This window comes from Anolis carolinensis, chromosome 2 (assembly GCF_035594765.1).
Source record: "Anolis carolinensis isolate JA03-04 chromosome 2, rAnoCar3.1.pri, whole genome shotgun sequence".
NCBI classification, from domain to species: Eukaryota; Metazoa; Chordata; class Lepidosauria; order Squamata; family Dactyloidae; genus Anolis; species Anolis carolinensis.
Window position 1 is genome coordinate 203,915,476 of NC_085842.1, and position 18,724 is coordinate 203,934,199.

Genomic DNA, 18,724 nt, shown 5'->3' on the forward strand with positions numbered 1-18,724 from the left:
GTTTCCAAAAGCGTGACACAAATTGCGGAGCCCTATCTGAAATAATCACCTCGGGTGCTCCGTGCAAACGATAGATGTGCTTTGTAAATAGTAAGGCCAACGTAGGGGCCGCCGGAATGGTTGAACAAGGAATAAAATGAGCCAGTTTACTAAATAAATCCACCACCACCCAAATACAAGTATAACCCCCAGACTTAGGCAAATCTGAAATAAAATCCATGGAAATGATTTGCCATGGCCTCTCCGGAACAGGTAAAGACGATAACAACCCTCTAGGGCGCCCAACAGGCGTCTTACTCTGCTGACAAACGGCGCAGCTGTCACAAAAGCGCAGAATGTCTTGCCGCATCTTTGGCCACCAGTAGCTCCTGGTGATAAGCTGTACGGTCTTGAACCTGCCAAAGTGCCCAGCCATGGGTTCGTCATGGTGGGCTCTAATCACCTCCAACCTGAGGGTCCCTACTGGTACGTAAACCTGCCCCCTACGCACCAATACCCCGTCTTGATCCTGGAGATGCGGCAGTATGGTACGGTTACCTGCAGAGAGCAGCATCAGTTGCTCCTGAGTCCACACATCATCCTTCTGAGCCTCAAGGATCTGGTCATGTAACCCAAGCTCATTATCTACAACACACAGAGAGGCAGTAGGCAAGATGGTCTGACATACTACCTGCTCATTGGTCTTAAATTCCGGCTTGCGGGATAAAGCATCGGCCCGCAAGTTTGCCTTCCCCTCCACGAACTGCACCTTGAAGTTAAACCTGGAGAAAAACAAAGCCCAGCGGATTTGACGCTGGTTTAACTTCTTTGCTGTTTGCAAGTGCTCTAAGTTCTTGTGATCAGATCTGACCACGATCTGGTGCCGTGCCCCTTCAAGCCAGTGCCGCCACACCTCAAACGCCACCTTAATCGCCAACAACTCCTTCTCCCATATGGTATAGTTCTGCTCGAAGGGTGTTAGTTGCCGCGAGTAAAATCCACAGGGACGCAAGGTCCCTGAGGAATCCTTCTGAGACAATACAGCCCCCAACGCGTAGCTAGAAGCGTCCGCTTCTACCACGAACGGTCTGTCAACATCAGGATGGGTTAGTATGTTGTCCGATTGAAAACTAGACTTTAGTTGTAGAAACGCCTCGTGAGCTTCCCGCCCCCACACAAATGGCTGTTTCTTGCGCAGAAGCTGCGTCAAAGGTACCGTGAGCTTTGCAAAATTCGGAATAAACTCCCGGTAGTAATTAGCGAAACCCAAGAACCTTTGTACATCCTTCTTAGTCTTCAGCTCCTGCCATGAGTTGACGGCGTCAACCTTATGTGGGTCCATTTTAAGTTCCCTACCTGACACTACATGACCTAGGAACTCCACTTCAGGCACATGAAAGACGCACTTGGAAGCCTTGGCGAAAAGCCCATTAGCCCGCAGTCGGTGCAGAACCTGCTTGACATGTTGACGATGTTCTTTCTCGTCCTTAGAAAAAATCAAGATATCATCCAAATAAATCACTAAAAATTGGTCAATTAGGTCCCTGAACACATCGTTCATGAACCTCTGGAATACCGCAGGAGCATTACAAAGCCCAAAAGGCATGACTCGGAACTCGTGGCATCCGAAACACGTGTTAAATGCCGTCTTCCATTCATCCCCTTCCCGTATACGGATTAAGTTATAGGCCCCCCGCAGGTCAAGCTTGGTAAAGACCTTAGCCCCTTGCACCCTTGATAACAGTTCCGAGATTAAAGGCAGCGGGTACCTATCCCGAATGGTGTATTTGTTTAGGATCCGATAGTCACAGACCAGCCTAAGTTCCCCAGTCTTTTTGGCTACAAAGAATACCGGTGCCGCAGTTGGAGAACTAGATGGGCGAATAAACCCCTTGGCTAAATTTTCATCTAGAAACTCCCGCAAAGCTTGCCTTTCCGGTACAGTCAAGGCATACAGCCTCCCTGCTGGCAGTTTCGCACCTTCTGCCAACTTGATGGCGCAATCATATGGCCTGTGCGGTGGTAATTTGTCCGCTTCTCTTTTACAAAATACATCAGAGAACTCCCCATACTCAGCAGGCACTCCCTCCATATCAGAATGAGTAACATTTAGAGTGCAACAATCCTGCCTCTTTAAGATCACTTTACGTGTTGCCCAATCTACATGTGGGTTTACTACAGCTAGCCAATCCATCCCCAGGATCACATCATATCTAGGCAAGCTCGTAATATCCCACACAAACGTTCCCGTTACTCCCTGCACCTCCCACGTTACTGCTGAGGTTTCATGGTTAACCACCCCAGTCTCCAGCAGTCTCCCATCTGCTCCTTCCACCCACACGTCGCATGCCTTGCGCACTCTAGGAATGCCATGCTTCTTAGCAAACTCAATATCTACATAGGAGACCGTAGCTCCTGAGTCCAGCAGTGCCAAAGTAGAAACAAGTTCCCTTCCCCCAACAGATAATGTAATGGGTACGAAAACATGCTTCCTCCCCTCAGTTGACTGCTTGAGGAGCCCTAGTGCGTTGGACTCACGTCGCACTAGGGCTGGCCTTTTCCCGAAAGCTGGGAAGGTTTCACATTACAATTTTTGGCAAAATGCCCAGCATTCCCACAGTACAAACACAAGCCCAGCTGCCTCCTACGGCTCTTTTCCTCTGTAGACAGCTTTTTAAAGACCCCAAGCTCCATGGGCTCTTCCCCCATCACCACAGGTGCCCTGGTTACATGCATGGGTGGCGCACACATTGCTTTTGAGTGTTTACGAGCCTCGAACCTTGCGTCTAAACGCAGCACCTTAGCTACTAAGGCGTCCCAGCTTTCAGCCGGCTCCAAGCGTGCTAATTCATCCTGGAGCATATCACTTAACCCGGCAGTAAATAAAAGCATGAATGCATTTTCCCCCCAATCCAGCTGGTGGCGATACAGGTTAAACTTATTTAAGTAATCCAAAACAGTCCCCTTTCCCTGTTTCAACCGATACAGAGCCCACCCAGCGTTCTCCGTGCGGAGAGGATCCCCAAAAGTATCAGTTAACAACTTTTTGAAATTATTCAAATTGTCCTTGACTGGGTCATTTCCCAAAATTAAATTAGTGGCCCATTGTCCTGCGGGACCGGTCAACAAACTCAAAATAAAGGCCACCTTGCTAGTGTCTGTAGGAAAAGCATGAGCACTGAGCTGAGAAAAATAAAGCTCCACTTGTGCCAAAAAGGTTGGCAACTTGCACCTGGTTCCGTCAAAGCGTTCAGGAGTCAAAACATGTCCTTTCACAGCCTGAGCTGTTTGGCTAACGGTAAAAGCCGTTTGCAATTGGTCTACTTTGGCCCTTAACTCATCCATCGTCTTCCTGACGGGTTTATTGCTGCAATAAACTTTTTATGGGCGTTGGGCAATCTGTCAAGGACAGAACGCCACAAGATTCAAAGTAACAGAGTTTATTAGATTACAGAACTCAAAAATGCCCGTAAAACACAAGGGCCAGGCAGTTTTTGCCTTTAGGAGCAAAAAGGGGCAAAAGTAAATGTTCAAAAGATAAACCGGATTAAACCGGAGTTTAATCCGGGTAAAAACAAACTGCTTGCTTCAGCCTGGGTATAAACGAAACGAAAGCCAAGGAACAAAAGATACAAAGAATGCAACTAATTGGCAGCAGATTCCTCTCTGCTGCCAACACTGTGCTTAGAGTAACTTGCGTCGCTCCCCCACACACACAGCAGACAGGATCTCCAACACGAGTAAATCAGCCAAGGATTGTAGCAGTTGAGTAGACCAGTTCCGTTCCGTAGATCAAAGCCAGAAGCAGACGTTTGTAGTTTTTCCAAGTCCAAGAAGGGGGGAAGACAAGCCGTGGTCAGTTCAGTCCGAGTTCTCAAAGCAGGAGATGGCGTCCGTCAAGAAGACGACGGAAGGTCAAGCTAATAAGAGTAAGCACAGGTTTGCACAAACAAATGCCCACACAATCCCTCCCGCCGTCTGACCCTGGATTCCAATCAACTTACGTCACAGCACAGGAAAGCACACAAGTCTTCAGGGAAGCGTCCCACACACACACGGATCCCAAGCGTTTGCCCAGATTACCTTGCCCAACGCAATTTGCAATTGCTCTCAAGCCCCATTTTATGCCAGTTACAAATCTTCATCACTGTCAGCTGTCCTCCTTAACCCGGGCGTTTCCTCATCACTTTCCTCGTCAGAGCTGGAACACCTCTGACTACGCCCAACAGCATCTCCAGCTGTGGATCCCGTCCCATCCCTCCAGCTAAACCATGGGTCTAATCCTGAAGGTCCCCATTCATCTTCTGTCCCATCATGGCCAGTGGCACCCACTTCCTCCCTTACCCGAGTCCAATCCATCTCATCCTCCTCTGAGCTAACCAGCCCCTCCTCCATTCTCTCCGTAAACCCTTCGAAAGACTCCTCGTCAGATGGTGCTGCAAATATGTCTCGCAGTCTTTTTCTCTCTCGCTCCTCGAGAGTATCTGACTCTCGAGGAGTCTTACGCCCACGTCTGTCAGTAACAGAGCCATGAGGCTCAATCATAACAGCCGGCCTGTTTACGTTGGATAAGTGAGACTCTACTGTATATTTCTAATCTTATATTATCTGCTCAGAACTGGATTATATGAGGCTCCTTCTACACAGCTGTACAAAATGCACACTGAAGTGGATTATATGGCAGTGTGGAGTCAAGATAATCCAGTGCAAAGCAGATAATATAAGATTCTAAATGGGTTATATAGCTGTGTGGAAGGGCCTTGAGTCTGCACTGCCATATAATCCAGTGCAAATTAGATAATCTGTGGAAGAAGCCTAAGTGAGGCCTAAATCTGCCTGTCCCCTAACTGAAACCTGGCTGTCCCTTGGTTGCTAGGCAACCAAGTGGGCAGAGATTAGCCCTCTAAACTGGCAGCAATTGGATAAAAAAAATATTGCTCTCCCTCTAATTAGGACTTTATTTTTCTTTTCTTTTTATTGTATCAACCTTGAGGCGTGGATGATGGGTTGTGTTGTCAAATTTTGAGGTTGGGGGGCCTGTACTTTTGTTGTTTTGTGAATTGCCGTGATGCCATCACTCTTTTATATATATAGATATGGTGCTTCTCTCTTGAAATACACATACAGAGTAACTATTAGGAAAACACTTAAAATTATCTAAACATTTCCTGTAAGACAAAATGTGAGTTAAAATGTAGCAAGGGAAGAGCAGCAACATTAATACTTAGGGAAACGGTAGTAAATATCTTCATCTGTCAACAAAATACAGATAAGGAGGCCATGATAAGTTGCAAAGGAGCTGGTTTAAAACAGGCAAATATAAGGCCTTTTGAGCAAGCTGATTGATAGATTTTCCTTTGAAAAGTTGTCTCTTACAAACTGAAAGAAAACACGTGATGTTTTTATGTTGCTATAGTACATATTAATGTATTACATAGCATCTTTGGCTTTGCTCCTCTACTTTCAATAGCAGCCTAGCACACTATTTGTACAATTATGTCTCTTATCAGCCATTTAGACTGGATTTAGCATTTCCATTCACTTCTTGTGAAAAATCTAGACTAGGCCTTCTTAAACGTTTCCACCCACGACCACAAGTATGTAGAAATATAAAATGGGTATAAAATCCAAACATTTATTGATTTAAAAATCAACATTTGCAAGGCTGATTTTCTTTTTATGAAGTACAGATGAAGCATCTTCTACAGAGTACAGTATAAACACTGCACAACAGATTTGTGTCAATTTGTGTAACATCTGCTAGGTGACATCAGAAAAGTTTTACTCTTCCCAAATTTTTCAGGACCCCAACTTGAGCTAAGGGGACTCCATTTGGGATCGAGACCCACAGTTACAGATAATAGATGACTGCAATCCCAATACGTGCCTGCATTTCATGTGATACCCTGCCTTCTTTTCCACATCCAATTTGTGGCATTCAAAAACAAATTGTAGTAGAAAGGACAGGACTTTTGTGCCTTTTCTTCAAAGTGTTCGCCTTTATTGTAACTATTTTCCTGTATGCTGCAGTGTATAGTCAGTCTTTATTGAGTCAATATTCAGTAATGTATTCGACAGAAGGGGGAGTGTTAGTCTGTATGCAACAGAGAAGAGACTAATACAGAATGCTTTAGAGATCTTACTGTTTAAACTCTCAACAAATAAGAAATGTACCTGTATGTGAATACATGAAGTTTGTATGTAAATCAATTATGTTACTTTTAATGAAAACTACCTATTTTTGAGAGCATGATTTAAAAGCAATATATTTTATGGGAGTAGATGTTTTTAGGCAATTGAAATAACACTTCTGAAGATCTGCTATATATATTTTTGTTCCTAACAGTTCAGAGAGATAACCAGGTATATCAGCCTAACAATTGAGAAGCCTAATTTGCCTTCTATGAATACTAGTGGATATTTATCACTAAAGAGAAGATTCACTCAATTGAGTATTTAACCCTTCCCAGAAAGATCATACTTTACAAGAGGGTTATGATTATTCCAAATAGTGTGAAATCCAATTAATCTCCAAAAGGTTACTTCCAAAAGGCTATGGAGATTCCTGGTTTTTCCAAAAGGTTATGATCTGTAAAAGGCCATGGCTTTCCCAAGGGCCATCCACTTCAACCCCACATTCTGCCATGCAGGAACATACAACCAAAGCACTCCTGACAGATGGCTATCATGCCTTTGTGTAAAAATCTCCAGAGAAGGAGATTCCACTGCACATTCCACTGTCAAACATCAGGACGTTTTTCCCAATATTTAGGTGGGATCACTTTTCATGCAATTTGAATCCATTGCTCCCTTTGGAGCAGCCGCTCTCTCCTCAATGTGAAAGCCTTTCAAATATTTCCCTATCAACGCTATATTATTGTACTTCATCTCTGTTGCAATGCAAAATAATTTCGGGCAGTTTGGCCTTGAAAGGGATGTTAAGGCTTAACTGGCTTTGTATAAGAACGCTGCCCAGACACTTTATTCATAAGGATGAACACAACTCTACGTCTTTTCAACCTTTAGCAGTCAGATGTTGCCACAAATGTGCTGGCTATACATAAGAGTAAAACTCAACCCATTTGAGAGCATTGTGGGGAAGGATTAAGAACAGAACAGGCAGCTGAAATATCCCTCACTTGATATAAACCAATCAAGAGGAAAAACAAGGGCAAGTTAGCCCTTGAGCACTGTAGCCATCTTGAAACAAGCTTATATAAAATAAGTGACATTTCCCAGAGGTAGAGGATTGAGACAGGGCTGAAGAGCTGGCGGCTATGGAGAGGATTAAAAAAAGAGTGCATCTTTATTGCATCTTGTAGGCAAGGATCTTCAATGGATTTTTCCTGCAATCAGTAGGGGATTTCAAGCAGGAAATGGCCCGACCTTTCCTTGTAGAAACATATCTCAATTAACAAAGTAGATGCTATGGGCATTACTTCTTCAACAGAGAATTTGATTTCAGAGGCAGAAATACCATGGAAAGAATAGAGAAAAGGTCCCTACAGCACAAATAAGAGCTGTTCAACATGTTTCAGAAAGTGTCTTATTCAAAATTATCGATATGCACATGTGAAATGAAAACTCAAAGTCAGGTAAGCCTTGAATAAGTAAACAAAATCATTTTGAACCTTGTAGAGAGTGCTTGGAGTGCATCCTGGGATTATTTTGTTCATCAGACGCCTCTGTTCTTATGATTTCCATTTTGGTGGTCTATGCTTATAGATCTATGCTTATGCTTTGTTTGTTTTGTTTAATATGCTAGGGATAGCTAGGGAGGCAAGTCCGTATGCTTTCAACTTTTCTATTTTTCTGTTCACAAATGTTCAGCAATTTGTGAACAACAAAGCAGATCCTTTTTTCTGGGGGTGCATTTCCACTGTAGGATTAATGCAGTTTCAAGCCAATTTAACTGTCATGGCTCAGTGCTATGGAATCTGTGTGTAATCAGGGTGAATTGCAGGCCTTAGAGCAGAGTGAGACAGGGGATGTTTTGTATTCTAATGGTCATTCCTTAGCAACTGGGGAAAAGTCATTTCTTTTGGGAATCGGCCTTCAGCAGATGGGGAGTTTTCCTGCAATATCAGATTAGACCTCCGCACGGAGGGAGTGAAGGATAGATTAATTAGGTGTTCAGAAAGACACTGTGAAAAGTCCTTGAGATCCAGGAGTCAAAGGCATGATCTCATGGCTTCTTGGTCAGTCCTAGGTTAAAATTAAGTGATGTTTACCTGGTATCTTCAGAGCAGACTAAGTTGCCATAGATTCAAGTTCCTGTTTCAGCTCTTCAGCTCATGATTCAAGTATCCTGTGTTTGTCTATCTTCCTGAAAGAGTTTTTGCCTTGGGAAAAGTTCTTGTTTTCATGCTTATGGATTTATGTCTATGTTCTTGACTTCCTACTTTATAGTTCCTTTTCTACTTCTTTTTGGGAAATGCCCTTTTCTCTTTTGTACATGCCTTTCCTAATAAACTGTTGTAGTTCTAATACTGGACTCTGGTGTGCTGCTGGGTGAAAAGGAGTCTCACAGTTAGAGTGCAACAAGAGATGACTAAAGACCTGGTAACTCCAATGATTCCATTGAGCCATGGCAGTTAAAGTGGTGTCAAACTGCATTAATGCTACAGTGTAAATGCACCCTCAGAAAAAGGAGCTGTTTTGCTGTTCACAAATTGCTGAGCATATGTGAACAGAAAAATAGAAAGAAAAATTGAAAGCATACTGACTTGCCTCCCTAGGCAGTGGTAGGCAAGCATGAACAACTACAGTACTATTGACTAGGAGCACTCGGTGATGCAGCAGGTTAAACTGCTGACCTGCTGAACTCGCTGACCAAAAGGCTGGTGGTTCGAATCCAGGGAGCAGCATGAGCTTCCCCAGCTTCTGCCAACCTAGCAGTTCGAAAAAATTCAAATGTGAGTAGATCAATAGGTACCGCTTCGGCAGAAAGGTCATGCTGGCCACATGACCTAGGAGGTGTCTACGGACAATGTCAGCTCTTCAGCTTAGAAATGGAGATGAGCACCAACCCCCACAGTCAGACACGACTAAACTTAATGGCAGGGGAAAACCTTTATCTTTACCTATTGACTAGGGAAGAATACTACCCTTTCCCAGCTCAGTATTTATTTATTTCAGTTTTGACTGCAGACAGGCAGATTCACCATGGCATTGAAAGCCTTTCTTTAACCCACCCTCAGCATCCTCCTCATGCCAATGCTGCTAAGAAACCTCCAGGAAGACAAAGAATGAGGAAGTAAAGGGGAACTGGGCAGGCATAAACATCTGTTTAAAATGACACCCAGAAAGATATTCTTAACTTAGTGATGCCTGTATTTGATCCACAATGGCAGCATTTGTGACTGCTTTTGTTTTGTAACTTGAAATAATTGTTTTTGTGATTTTTCACAGCATCTGTATTAAAATAACAAAAGCAAATCAGTTGCAAATCAGTTGCACCAATCCTTCAAAACAGGGCTTGTGTGCGTGCTAGATACAGCTGCAGTGCCCCTTCCCACAGCAGTTTTGATGAAAATGATGCATTCAGCCTCAGTCTCTCTTTGCCCTGAGAACGGAAATGGCTCTTGGCATGGATAGCCACTTCCTTCCTTCTGCAAACAGCATAGTCCTAGTCCTGACCAGGGGCCCTGTCAGCCAAAGACAAACCAGTTCAGGTCTGTGGCACACTACGGCTGTTTTGTTTTCACTTCTTTTACAGACAACATTTATGTGAAGCAGGAGAGTTTTCAAACAATAGCCAGAGTAAAAGAGAAATGGGAAGAAGAATTACATCAGCTATTTAATGCTAATCCTTTGATGTATGTCTCTCAGGGAGTGCACCTTTGAATCTGCTTAAACACTGATGAGGGATGCTGAGAGCTGCAATCTAAAACACCCGAAAAACTACACTGTTTTCCTTCTAACATGTAATTATAAATATTACACTATGCAGCACCATTTTTGTTTCTGGGTTAGAAATGTCATTTCCTAATTAATTCTAACACAAAAACATATAAATGGTTTATAATTAAATGGAACATAGTGCAGCATACTTTACTATAGTTTTAAAATTAATATCTCACAGAGTCTCAACCAATTCAACATTATTTGTGGCAGCCACAAAAACAAAGTTTCTGGAGTATAACAACTACTTTCAAAGTAAGTATGGCAGAGTTAAACAGGAACATAATTGTTTTCAAATTCCATTACATAGCGTTATTTGATTGAGATGCTTCATTTCTGAAGGTTTACTTCCACACACACTTTGTTGCTCTGAACATATTATTATTATTTGTATTCTGCTTTATCTCTCTAAAAAGGAGTCCCAAAGAAGCTAACTGTAAAAAGCAATGCAATATATAATTTAGAACTGAACAAATATACAAACATTAAAAGCATAAAAATATTAAAAATACATAGTCAAAACCAATAAAACCATTAAACAAATCTATTAAAATACATGAAACACAGCAGGCCCTGGTTTGGTCTTAAAAGCTTTCTTCTTTTAAAAGCCTGCCTGAATAATAAGGTTATAGCCAGCCACTGGAAAGACAGCAGGAAGAGAGCCATTCTGACTTCCCTAGACAAGGAGATCTGTGGAAAGGACTTTGTTATTCCCGACTGAGCACACCGCATGCAAGAGATCCAAGTGATAGTTATTTGGTAAGAGAGGCATAAGTTTTGTGGACTTGTTCATTTTAATATTCTGGAGGTTTATTTCCACACTCTCTTTGTGGCTCTGAACACTCAAGATGTTCTCCTGAGGAAAAGACAACAAGGGTTTATAGATGAACTGAAATGTGTTTTCTTGGAGCTGTGCTTCCTCTGATGGAGTATGCGGCCCCTCCACAAGCCACCATGGTGTGGAAGACCAAACCTATGGGCAGGTCTGGGAGCTTAAGCCAGGAATTAGCATCCATGTCATATGTCCATGCTGTCTTCAGGCCAGACATGATCTCTGTTGTTCCTCCAGAGACATTATGCCATCACACCCAGGCACCCTTTAAAGCTTTAAGATGTGCTTCTTCCTTTGCCCAGGTGAACTGCGGGGGCCTTACTTAGAAGCTCTGGAAATCCCAGTAACCAAAGGCACAACCAAAGTTGAACAATAAAAAAATTTCACGAAGTCCATGGCAGACTTGGCACACGTAGTTAAGGTTGCAAATATAAACAGTCAACTTATAAAACCTTGCAGATGTCCCTTTCTTGCTTTCCCCCTTTAGTTTCTGGTTTAACTTCCTCCAAAGGCGAAGAGATCCTGAGATCCTCTTTACCCTAGCCCTGAGCTGCTATCAGAAAGAGCAGGTCTATCACTATCTAAGCTCAAAGCTAGTTTTTGAGGCAATGTAGGTAGAACTTCTTCCAGTGGCAGAGAAATCCTGAGATATTCTCTGCCCCAGTGCTAAGCTACTATTTTTAGAAAGAGCAGGTCTTTCCCTATCTATGTTCAGCACTGGTTTTAAAGGCAGAGGTCAATACTTACAATGGCTTTGTCAGAGTTGGCCTGGCTTGGCCACACAAGCACATCTGAGTTCTTTTTCCTTCAGTCTAGAAGGCAAGAGGTTTCTCAAAATGGAGCCTTCTTTCCCCAGGAAAAGGGGCGGTCTCCAGAAAAAATAAATTTGCAAGCTGCAAGCAGCAAAGACTTTGCTGAGCTGGCTACAAACTCTACTAATGGCTAACTATCAGAGTGCTGCAGAATCTGCAGCAAACCTGGAACAAATGCAAACAGGTGCTATTTCTACAACTATGGGCAGCTTGTAAAATCAAACTCCTGGGAGACGGAACAGACATAAACATATTTCCCCAATGAAGTGGCACTAAGAGCCGAAGGATTGTAAGGCATCTACATCAGCTTCAGCCAGATGTTCTCTCCAAGCATGTAGGCAGAAAATGCACTGCTGAAATCCCCCTGCTGATTTTGCCCTCCTAGAATCACCACAGAGTCCATTAGTCTATTCGGGCCAATTAACCACTAGGGTCAATAAAGAGCGACACTTCACGACACACAGCAAGCAATGTCTTGGTAGAAATGGCATATATACAATAAAAATACTTTGTAAACAATGCCTCTCTTTCAGCCTTTTCATATTTCACCCACTCAAGGAGAGCCAGAAAGATCCAATCCTCACTTTGCACATGAAGATTTTCATCCTCAAGGAGCTTGCTAAAGATGAAAGAGGGGCAATGCATCAATTCACCTCTGCCCTGTGGTGCAGTCCTAGTTATTGAAATTTTCTCGAATGCTGTCATAGGCTGAATTTCCTACCTTTCTCATAATGGCCAAGAGAAAGTACTAGAAGGAGTTGTTCTTGAGAGAACTCTGGAGGAAGTCAGAGCAGTGGGTTTTCAGAGTCTGAGAATTGAAGTGCTTGGCTCCCTGCAGAAGATCTCCCACATTCTTCTCTGAAATCATGATGCTCCCTGTTTAAAAGTAATTGAGCAACTCCTCCACCAAGGCAGAGCTCAAGTACTTGCAATCAATGTAAATAAAGAATTCATCTGTTTTCATATTCTTACCGAATATCATTTCCCTTACCTGGGAGGACATCGGAGCTCCCGGTGGTACAAGAGTTTAAACTGCTGAGCTGCTGAACTTGCTGACCAAAAGGTTGGTGGTTCAAATCCGGGGAACAGGGTGAGCTCCTGCTGTTAGCCCCAGCTTCTGCCAACCTAGCAGTTCAAAAATATGCAAATGTGAGTAGATCAATTGGTACCACTCTGGTGGGAAGGTAACGGCGCTCCATTCAGTCATGGTGGCCACATGACCTTGGAGGCGTCTATGGACAACACTGGCTCTTCGGCTTAGAAATGGAGATGAGCACCGACCCCCAGAGTCGGACACGACTAGACTTCATGTCAGGGGAAACATTTACCTTACTTGGAAGGGCAATACTGTTGAAACATTGCGGTGAGCATAAAAGTTCTGGTCTACTCTGAGGACCCCATCACAAAACTCTTTGTTCTTTCTTTGCCTGTCAAGATCCTGCATCACAAAACTGTTGAGATACTTTTCAGTGAATTTTATCATTTTCAATATCAAGCTGACCTTGACAGCAGGGAAGTGGCATAAACCTAAACCTCCTTCCCCAGCTGATAGGAAGGCAATTCTGGGCAAAGTGGAGTGAAGTCACCAGTTATATGTATTGTCAAAAGCTTTCATGGCCGGTATCACTAGGGTGTTGTCTGGTTTCTGGGCAGTATGGCTGTGTTCTAGCAGCATTTTCTCCTGATGTTTCGCCTGCATCTGTGACTGGTGTCTTCAGAGGGTTTTCACCAGTTATACTTCCCGGGCCATAAACACCTATGATATGCATTGAAACAGCATAGCTGTTTCATATTGATAGAATTCCTATAGCTCAACCTGTTAGAAAAATGGCACCCGGTTTTCTGGGAACCCTTTCTTCCCAAGGCACATGGTGGCTCCCAGAGAGATTTTGTGGCTGGCAGGATCCACCCCCTCCAAGGCCTGACTGGTTGGCCACAATACATCTTGGCAGTTCCCAAAGCTGATTGGCTACTTTGGTGTGCCAAGGGTGGGGTCTGGACAGTTGTTCTTGGCCATCCATCCCCTCCCCTACCTAAGTACATGGGTGGAAGACTGCAACTCTTAATCTGCATAGGCACTGATGAGGAAAGCTAGGAGTTGTGATCTAAAGCACTTGCAAAACCATGCATCTCCCCATTCAAGGTGTTCAGCAGGATAGGTTGATAGGAAAACGGGACCGACCTAGGGCTGTAAAACTCAGCCCCTTTGGGTAAAAAGATGGGATCCAAAACATGTCTGAGTCCTTCACTACGAAAAACGCTATTTTTATTTAATGATCGTATTTTCTGTGGAGTCACAAAGCCAAACGATATAGTACTGTACTACCTTAGTGAAACGGATCTATGTCCATCTAGATTCCTGGGCATTGTCAAGATCTTCTGGATAAAGAGCAGGCGGAGCAAGGAACCTGGTTGCATATTAAACACATGGTTCTTCATGTTGCAGACCCAACTAAATCTGTAACAGACCTCTTCCTCCTCCCTTTAGAAAACCAGACACAGATAGTTAAGCTGGTTGTGGACTTTAGCTGCTGCAGGGGCAATCCCAGAGACTGACAGCTAAAGTGAGTGTTTGCTCCCACCACAAACCATTGCACAATCAATCTGCTGGTTGCTGCTAGCCAGTGGTTTCTGTGGTTTTCCTCCTCCACAATCAGCATTACAATGCCATGATGTGCCAAACAGAGGGCATCATAGAATGAAAGATTGATGGCACTCTGCCAGGCCTACTGGCATAAGGAGCATTCTGGGGAAATCCCAAAGGATGGGTCTGCATTGGGTCCCTCCACCCTATTGAGAGCCCAGTGGGATTCTTGAACCATTACAGTTGTCACCAAAATTTAACAGCAGCTATGGCACAGCGGCTTAAACTATTGAGCTGCTGAACTTGCTGGCCCAATGGTTGGTGGTTCGAATCCAGGGAGCAGGATAAGCTCCCACTGTTAGCTCCAGCTTCTGCCAACCTAGCAGTTCGAAAACATGCAAATGTGAGTAGATCAATAGGTACTGCTGTGGCAGGAAGGTAACAACTCTCCATGCAGTCATGCTGGCCACATGACCTTGGAGGTGTTTACAGACAATGCCAGCTCTTCAGCTTATAAATGGAGATGAGCACCTACCCCCAGAGTCAGACACAACTAGACTTAATGTCAGGGAGAAAACCTTTACCTTTACTATGGCATCAATATGATACCGTAGCTGTGGAAATATGGGCAATTGTGGGCAAATATGTATGTTGCACAACTCAAGCTGTTTTGAAAGCACAACATGCCTTCCATGTTTGTGGATATGACTTTTGCAGATTTCATTATACATTATTAAAAAGAAGCTAGGAAGTCCACCAGTGCCATTTTATAATCAATTTCCAGCCACAGAGGACTGAATGATTCTGCAAGCAGCACTCTCTTGGGTTGCATTCTTTGTTTTGGAGGGATCATGTACTTGTGGCCCCAGCTAATGTGGAAGGTCCAGTGTACACTTGAGAGTTCTGCACTGAAAAATCACACTACATAATTGAATATGTTATTTTTTAATCGCGTCAGAAGCGACTTGAGAACATACTGCGTTGCTTCTGCTGTGAGAGATTTGCCCGTTTACAGAGACGTTGCCCAAGGGATGCCCGGATGTGTTACCATTCTGCTGGAAGGCTTCTCTCGTGTCCCCTCAAGCTAGAGTTGACAGATGGGAGCTCACCCCATCTCGCAGATTTGAACTGGCAACCTTCAAGTCAGCAACCCAACCTTCAGGTCAGCAGTTCAGCCGACACAAGGGTTAACCCATTGCGCCAGCGTGGCTCCTTAAGTGTTATTATAAATATATAATATTTTATTGAGATGCTCAATTTCATTCCCTACTCCAATTGTACCCAGGTCAGTGATTCAGGTCATCTAAACATGGTTATACTATTACATCAGAATTCTTGATATAATTAATTGTACAGTGTATGTTTTCTGTTGCCCTGGGGGCTAGGATGCGGAACAATGGCTTCAAACTGCAGGAAAGGAGATTCCATCTGAACATTAGGAAGAACTTCCTCACTATGAGAGCTGTTCGGCACTGGAACTCACTACTCCGGACTGTTGTTGAGGCTCCTTCTTTGCAGGCTTTTAAGCAGAAGCGGATGGCCATCTGTTGGGGGTGCTTTGAATGTAATCTTCCTGCTTCTTGGCAGGGGGTTGGACTGGATGGCCCATGAGGTCTCTTCCAACTCTATGATTCTAGGATTCTTTGATAACAAGAAAAAGGAAGCAACTTCGATCTATGATCCAGTCATTCTTTATTTTAGAACCTGGGAGTTTTTCTGCTTTACCAAATTAATTGACGACTGTTCTCTGGAGCACCTTACATGGCAACTTAGCTGTACAACAAGCAGGGCAATCCAGAGCTTCTGGAGGTGGAGCCAACACCCTCCATTCTCCTGTGCTTTGATCTAACATATATGCTTGCCGATTAATGGAATGTCCCGTGGGATGCTGGTGATCTGGCCATGCAAGACCCCCACACACAAAGACTTTGTTATTTCCGACTGAGCACACTGCATGTGAGAGATCCAAGTGATAGTTATTTGGTAAGAGAGGCATAAGTTTTGTGGACTTGTTCATTTTAATATTCTGGAGGTTTATTTCCACACTCTCTTTGTGGCTCTGAACACTCAAGATGTTCTCCTGAGGAAAAGACAACAAGGGTTTATAGTTGAACTGAATGGGGAATGTGATGTATTGCACCACACTCCGGGCTTCCATGTCAAAACAGTCCAGCACACCCACTCGGGAGATGCGTCCATTCATCAGGCACCTCCCGGTCACAATATAAATTGTCTTGTCCCCCTTGGTGATTACTGCTGTTGCATCCATAGGTATGCTCGTTTTCCCAGCAAGAACCCAATTCTCCTTGACATCACTGTACTTATAGATACTTGAAATGTGTTTTCTTGGAGCTGTGCTTCCTCCGATGGAGTACACGGCCCCTCCACAAGCCACCATGGTGTGGAAGGCCAAACCTATGGGCAGGTCTGGGAGCTTAAGCCAGGAGTTAGCATCCATGTCATATTTCCATGCTGTCTTCAGGCCAGACATGATCTCTGTTGTTCCTCCAGAGACATAAATATATTTCCCCAATGAAGTGGCACTAAGAGCCGAAGCTTTGTAAGGCATCTCCGTCAGCTTCAGCCAGATGTTCTCTCCAAGTATGTAGGCAAAAACCCCACTGCTGAAATCCCCCTGCTGATTTTGCCCTCCCAGAATCACCACGGAGTCCATTAGTGCCCCCTTCCTCTGGTTCAGCATCAGGCTTTGGGGCTTGCCTTGTTTACGCTCACTCAAGATGCCTTCTATTCGGGCCAATGGGCCACTATGGTCAGTAAAGAGCGACACTTCACGACAGGCAGCAAGCAGTGTCTTGGTGGAAACGGCAGATAAATATAAATAATCAAAAAACTTTGTAAACAACTTCTCTCTTTCTGCCTTTTCATATTTCACCCACTGAAGGAGAGCCAGAAAGATCTGGTCCTCATTTTGCACATGAAGATTTTCATCCTCAAGGAGCTTGCTAAAGATGGAAGAGGGGCAATGCATCAATTCTCCTCTGCCCTGTGGCCCTGCCCAATAATCAAAATTGTCTCGGATGCCATCATAGGCCAAATTTGCTACCTCCCTCAGATCATACACAGTGGCCAAGAGAAGATACTGGAAGCAGTTGTTCTTCTTGAGAGAACTCTGTAGGAAATCAGAGCAGTGGTTTTTCAGAGTCTGAGAATTGAAGTGCTTGGCTCCCTTCAAAAGATCTCCCACGTTCTTCTCTGAAATCATGATGCTCCCTGTATAAAAATAATTGAGCAGCTCCTCCACCAAGGCAGAGCTCAAGCACTTGCAATCAATGTAAATGAAGAATTCATCTGTTTTCGTATTCTCACCAGATATCATGTCCCTTATTTGCGAGGACACCACTGCTAAGACATTGCGGTGAGCGTAAAAGTCATTCTGGTCCACTCTGAGAACCACATCACAAAACTCCTTGTTCTTTCTTTGCCTGTCAAGGGCCTGCATCATAAAACTGTTGTGATTCTTTTCAGTGAACTTTATCCTCATTTTTGGAATCAATCTGACCCGGGATGAATAGAGCTGGCACAAACCTAGAGGGCTCCTTCCCCAGGGACTGAAAATTCCACCCTGGGCAAAGTGGAATCACATCAGCAGTTATACCCGCCAGGTCACAATTACCTATGACACGCATTGAAAACAGCCTTTTCAGCTTAGCTGTTTTATACTGACAGAATTCCTGTGGCTAGGCCTCTTAGAGTTACAGGCGGAGTACCTCTATCAGAAATGTTTGGGGACGAAGTGTTTTGGATTATTTATTCATTCATTTATTGAATTTTGAAATACTGTTGTCTGCATATATGTACATAATGAGATTTTTCTTACAACTGAAGGCCCTTCCAGACAGGCCCTATATCCCAGGATCTGATCCCAGGTTTTCTGTTTATCTCAGATTATCTGGCAGGGGGGACTCATAGAGTCAAGTTTAAAGCAGAAAATCTGAAATTGGTTACCAGGATATAGGCCTGTCTGGAAGTGCCCTGAAAAATCTCTTAATATACTGTATAAGGCGCCTTCCACACAGCTGTATAAAATCCACATTGAACTGGATTATATGGCAGTGTGGATTCAGATATTATGGATTATTTACCTTGATATTCTGGGTGATATGGCTGTGTGGCCCTAAGTAAAACTTGCTGAATAACAACAACAACAACAACAACAACAACTTTATTCTTATATCCTGCCCCATCTCCCCAAGGGGACTGGGGCAGCTTACATAGAGACAAAGCCCAATATCAACAATAAAATATGTCAGCATAAAGTACATTGCAATTGCATTAATTTAACACATAAAACAAAATAAAAACAATCAATAACTGATAGCTGAGCGCAATGGGCGTGTTCAGTGCTGAAGGCAGGACATAATAAGGTGTGTGCAGTATACTAAAAGGGACTGGTAATAAAGTGCAGAGATCAGGTATTAAGGCAGGGGTAGAAGGGCCAAATCAAGATTAGTTGAAGGCACATTGGAATAGCCAAGTTTTCAGGCCTTTCCGGAAAGTGGCGAAGGTGGGAGCTAATCTAATTTCTCTGGGAAGGGAGTTCCAGTGTCAGGGGTCCAGTACTGAGAAGGCCCTCTCCCTTGTCCCCACCAACTG

At 43.7% G+C, this 18,724-nt stretch overlaps 1 protein-coding gene and 1 pseudogene across 1 annotated transcript; both read right to left on the reverse strand.

Annotated features, from left to right (window-relative positions):
• Positions 1-10,760: 10,760 nt before the first annotated feature.
• LOC100554758 (calicin-like) lies at positions 10,761-13,048 on the reverse strand (annotated as a pseudogene).
• A 2,737-nt stretch (positions 13,049-15,785) lies between these two features.
• LOC100558354 (calicin-like) lies at positions 15,786-18,420 on the reverse strand. The gene has a single exon (XM_003223338.4). The coding sequence runs from the start codon at positions 17,610-17,612 to the stop codon at positions 15,840-15,842; it is 1,773 nt and encodes a 590-aa protein (XP_003223386.1). The 5' UTR covers positions 17,613-18,420; the 3' UTR covers positions 15,786-15,839.
• Between the last annotated feature and the right edge of the window lie 304 nt (positions 18,421-18,724).

What these genes read in the sequence shown, in the direction of transcription:
- LOC100558354 (XM_003223338.4), bottom strand. Translation starts at nt 17,612, where the DNA reads ATGAGGATAAAGTTCACTGAAAAGAATCACAACAGTTTTATGATGCAG.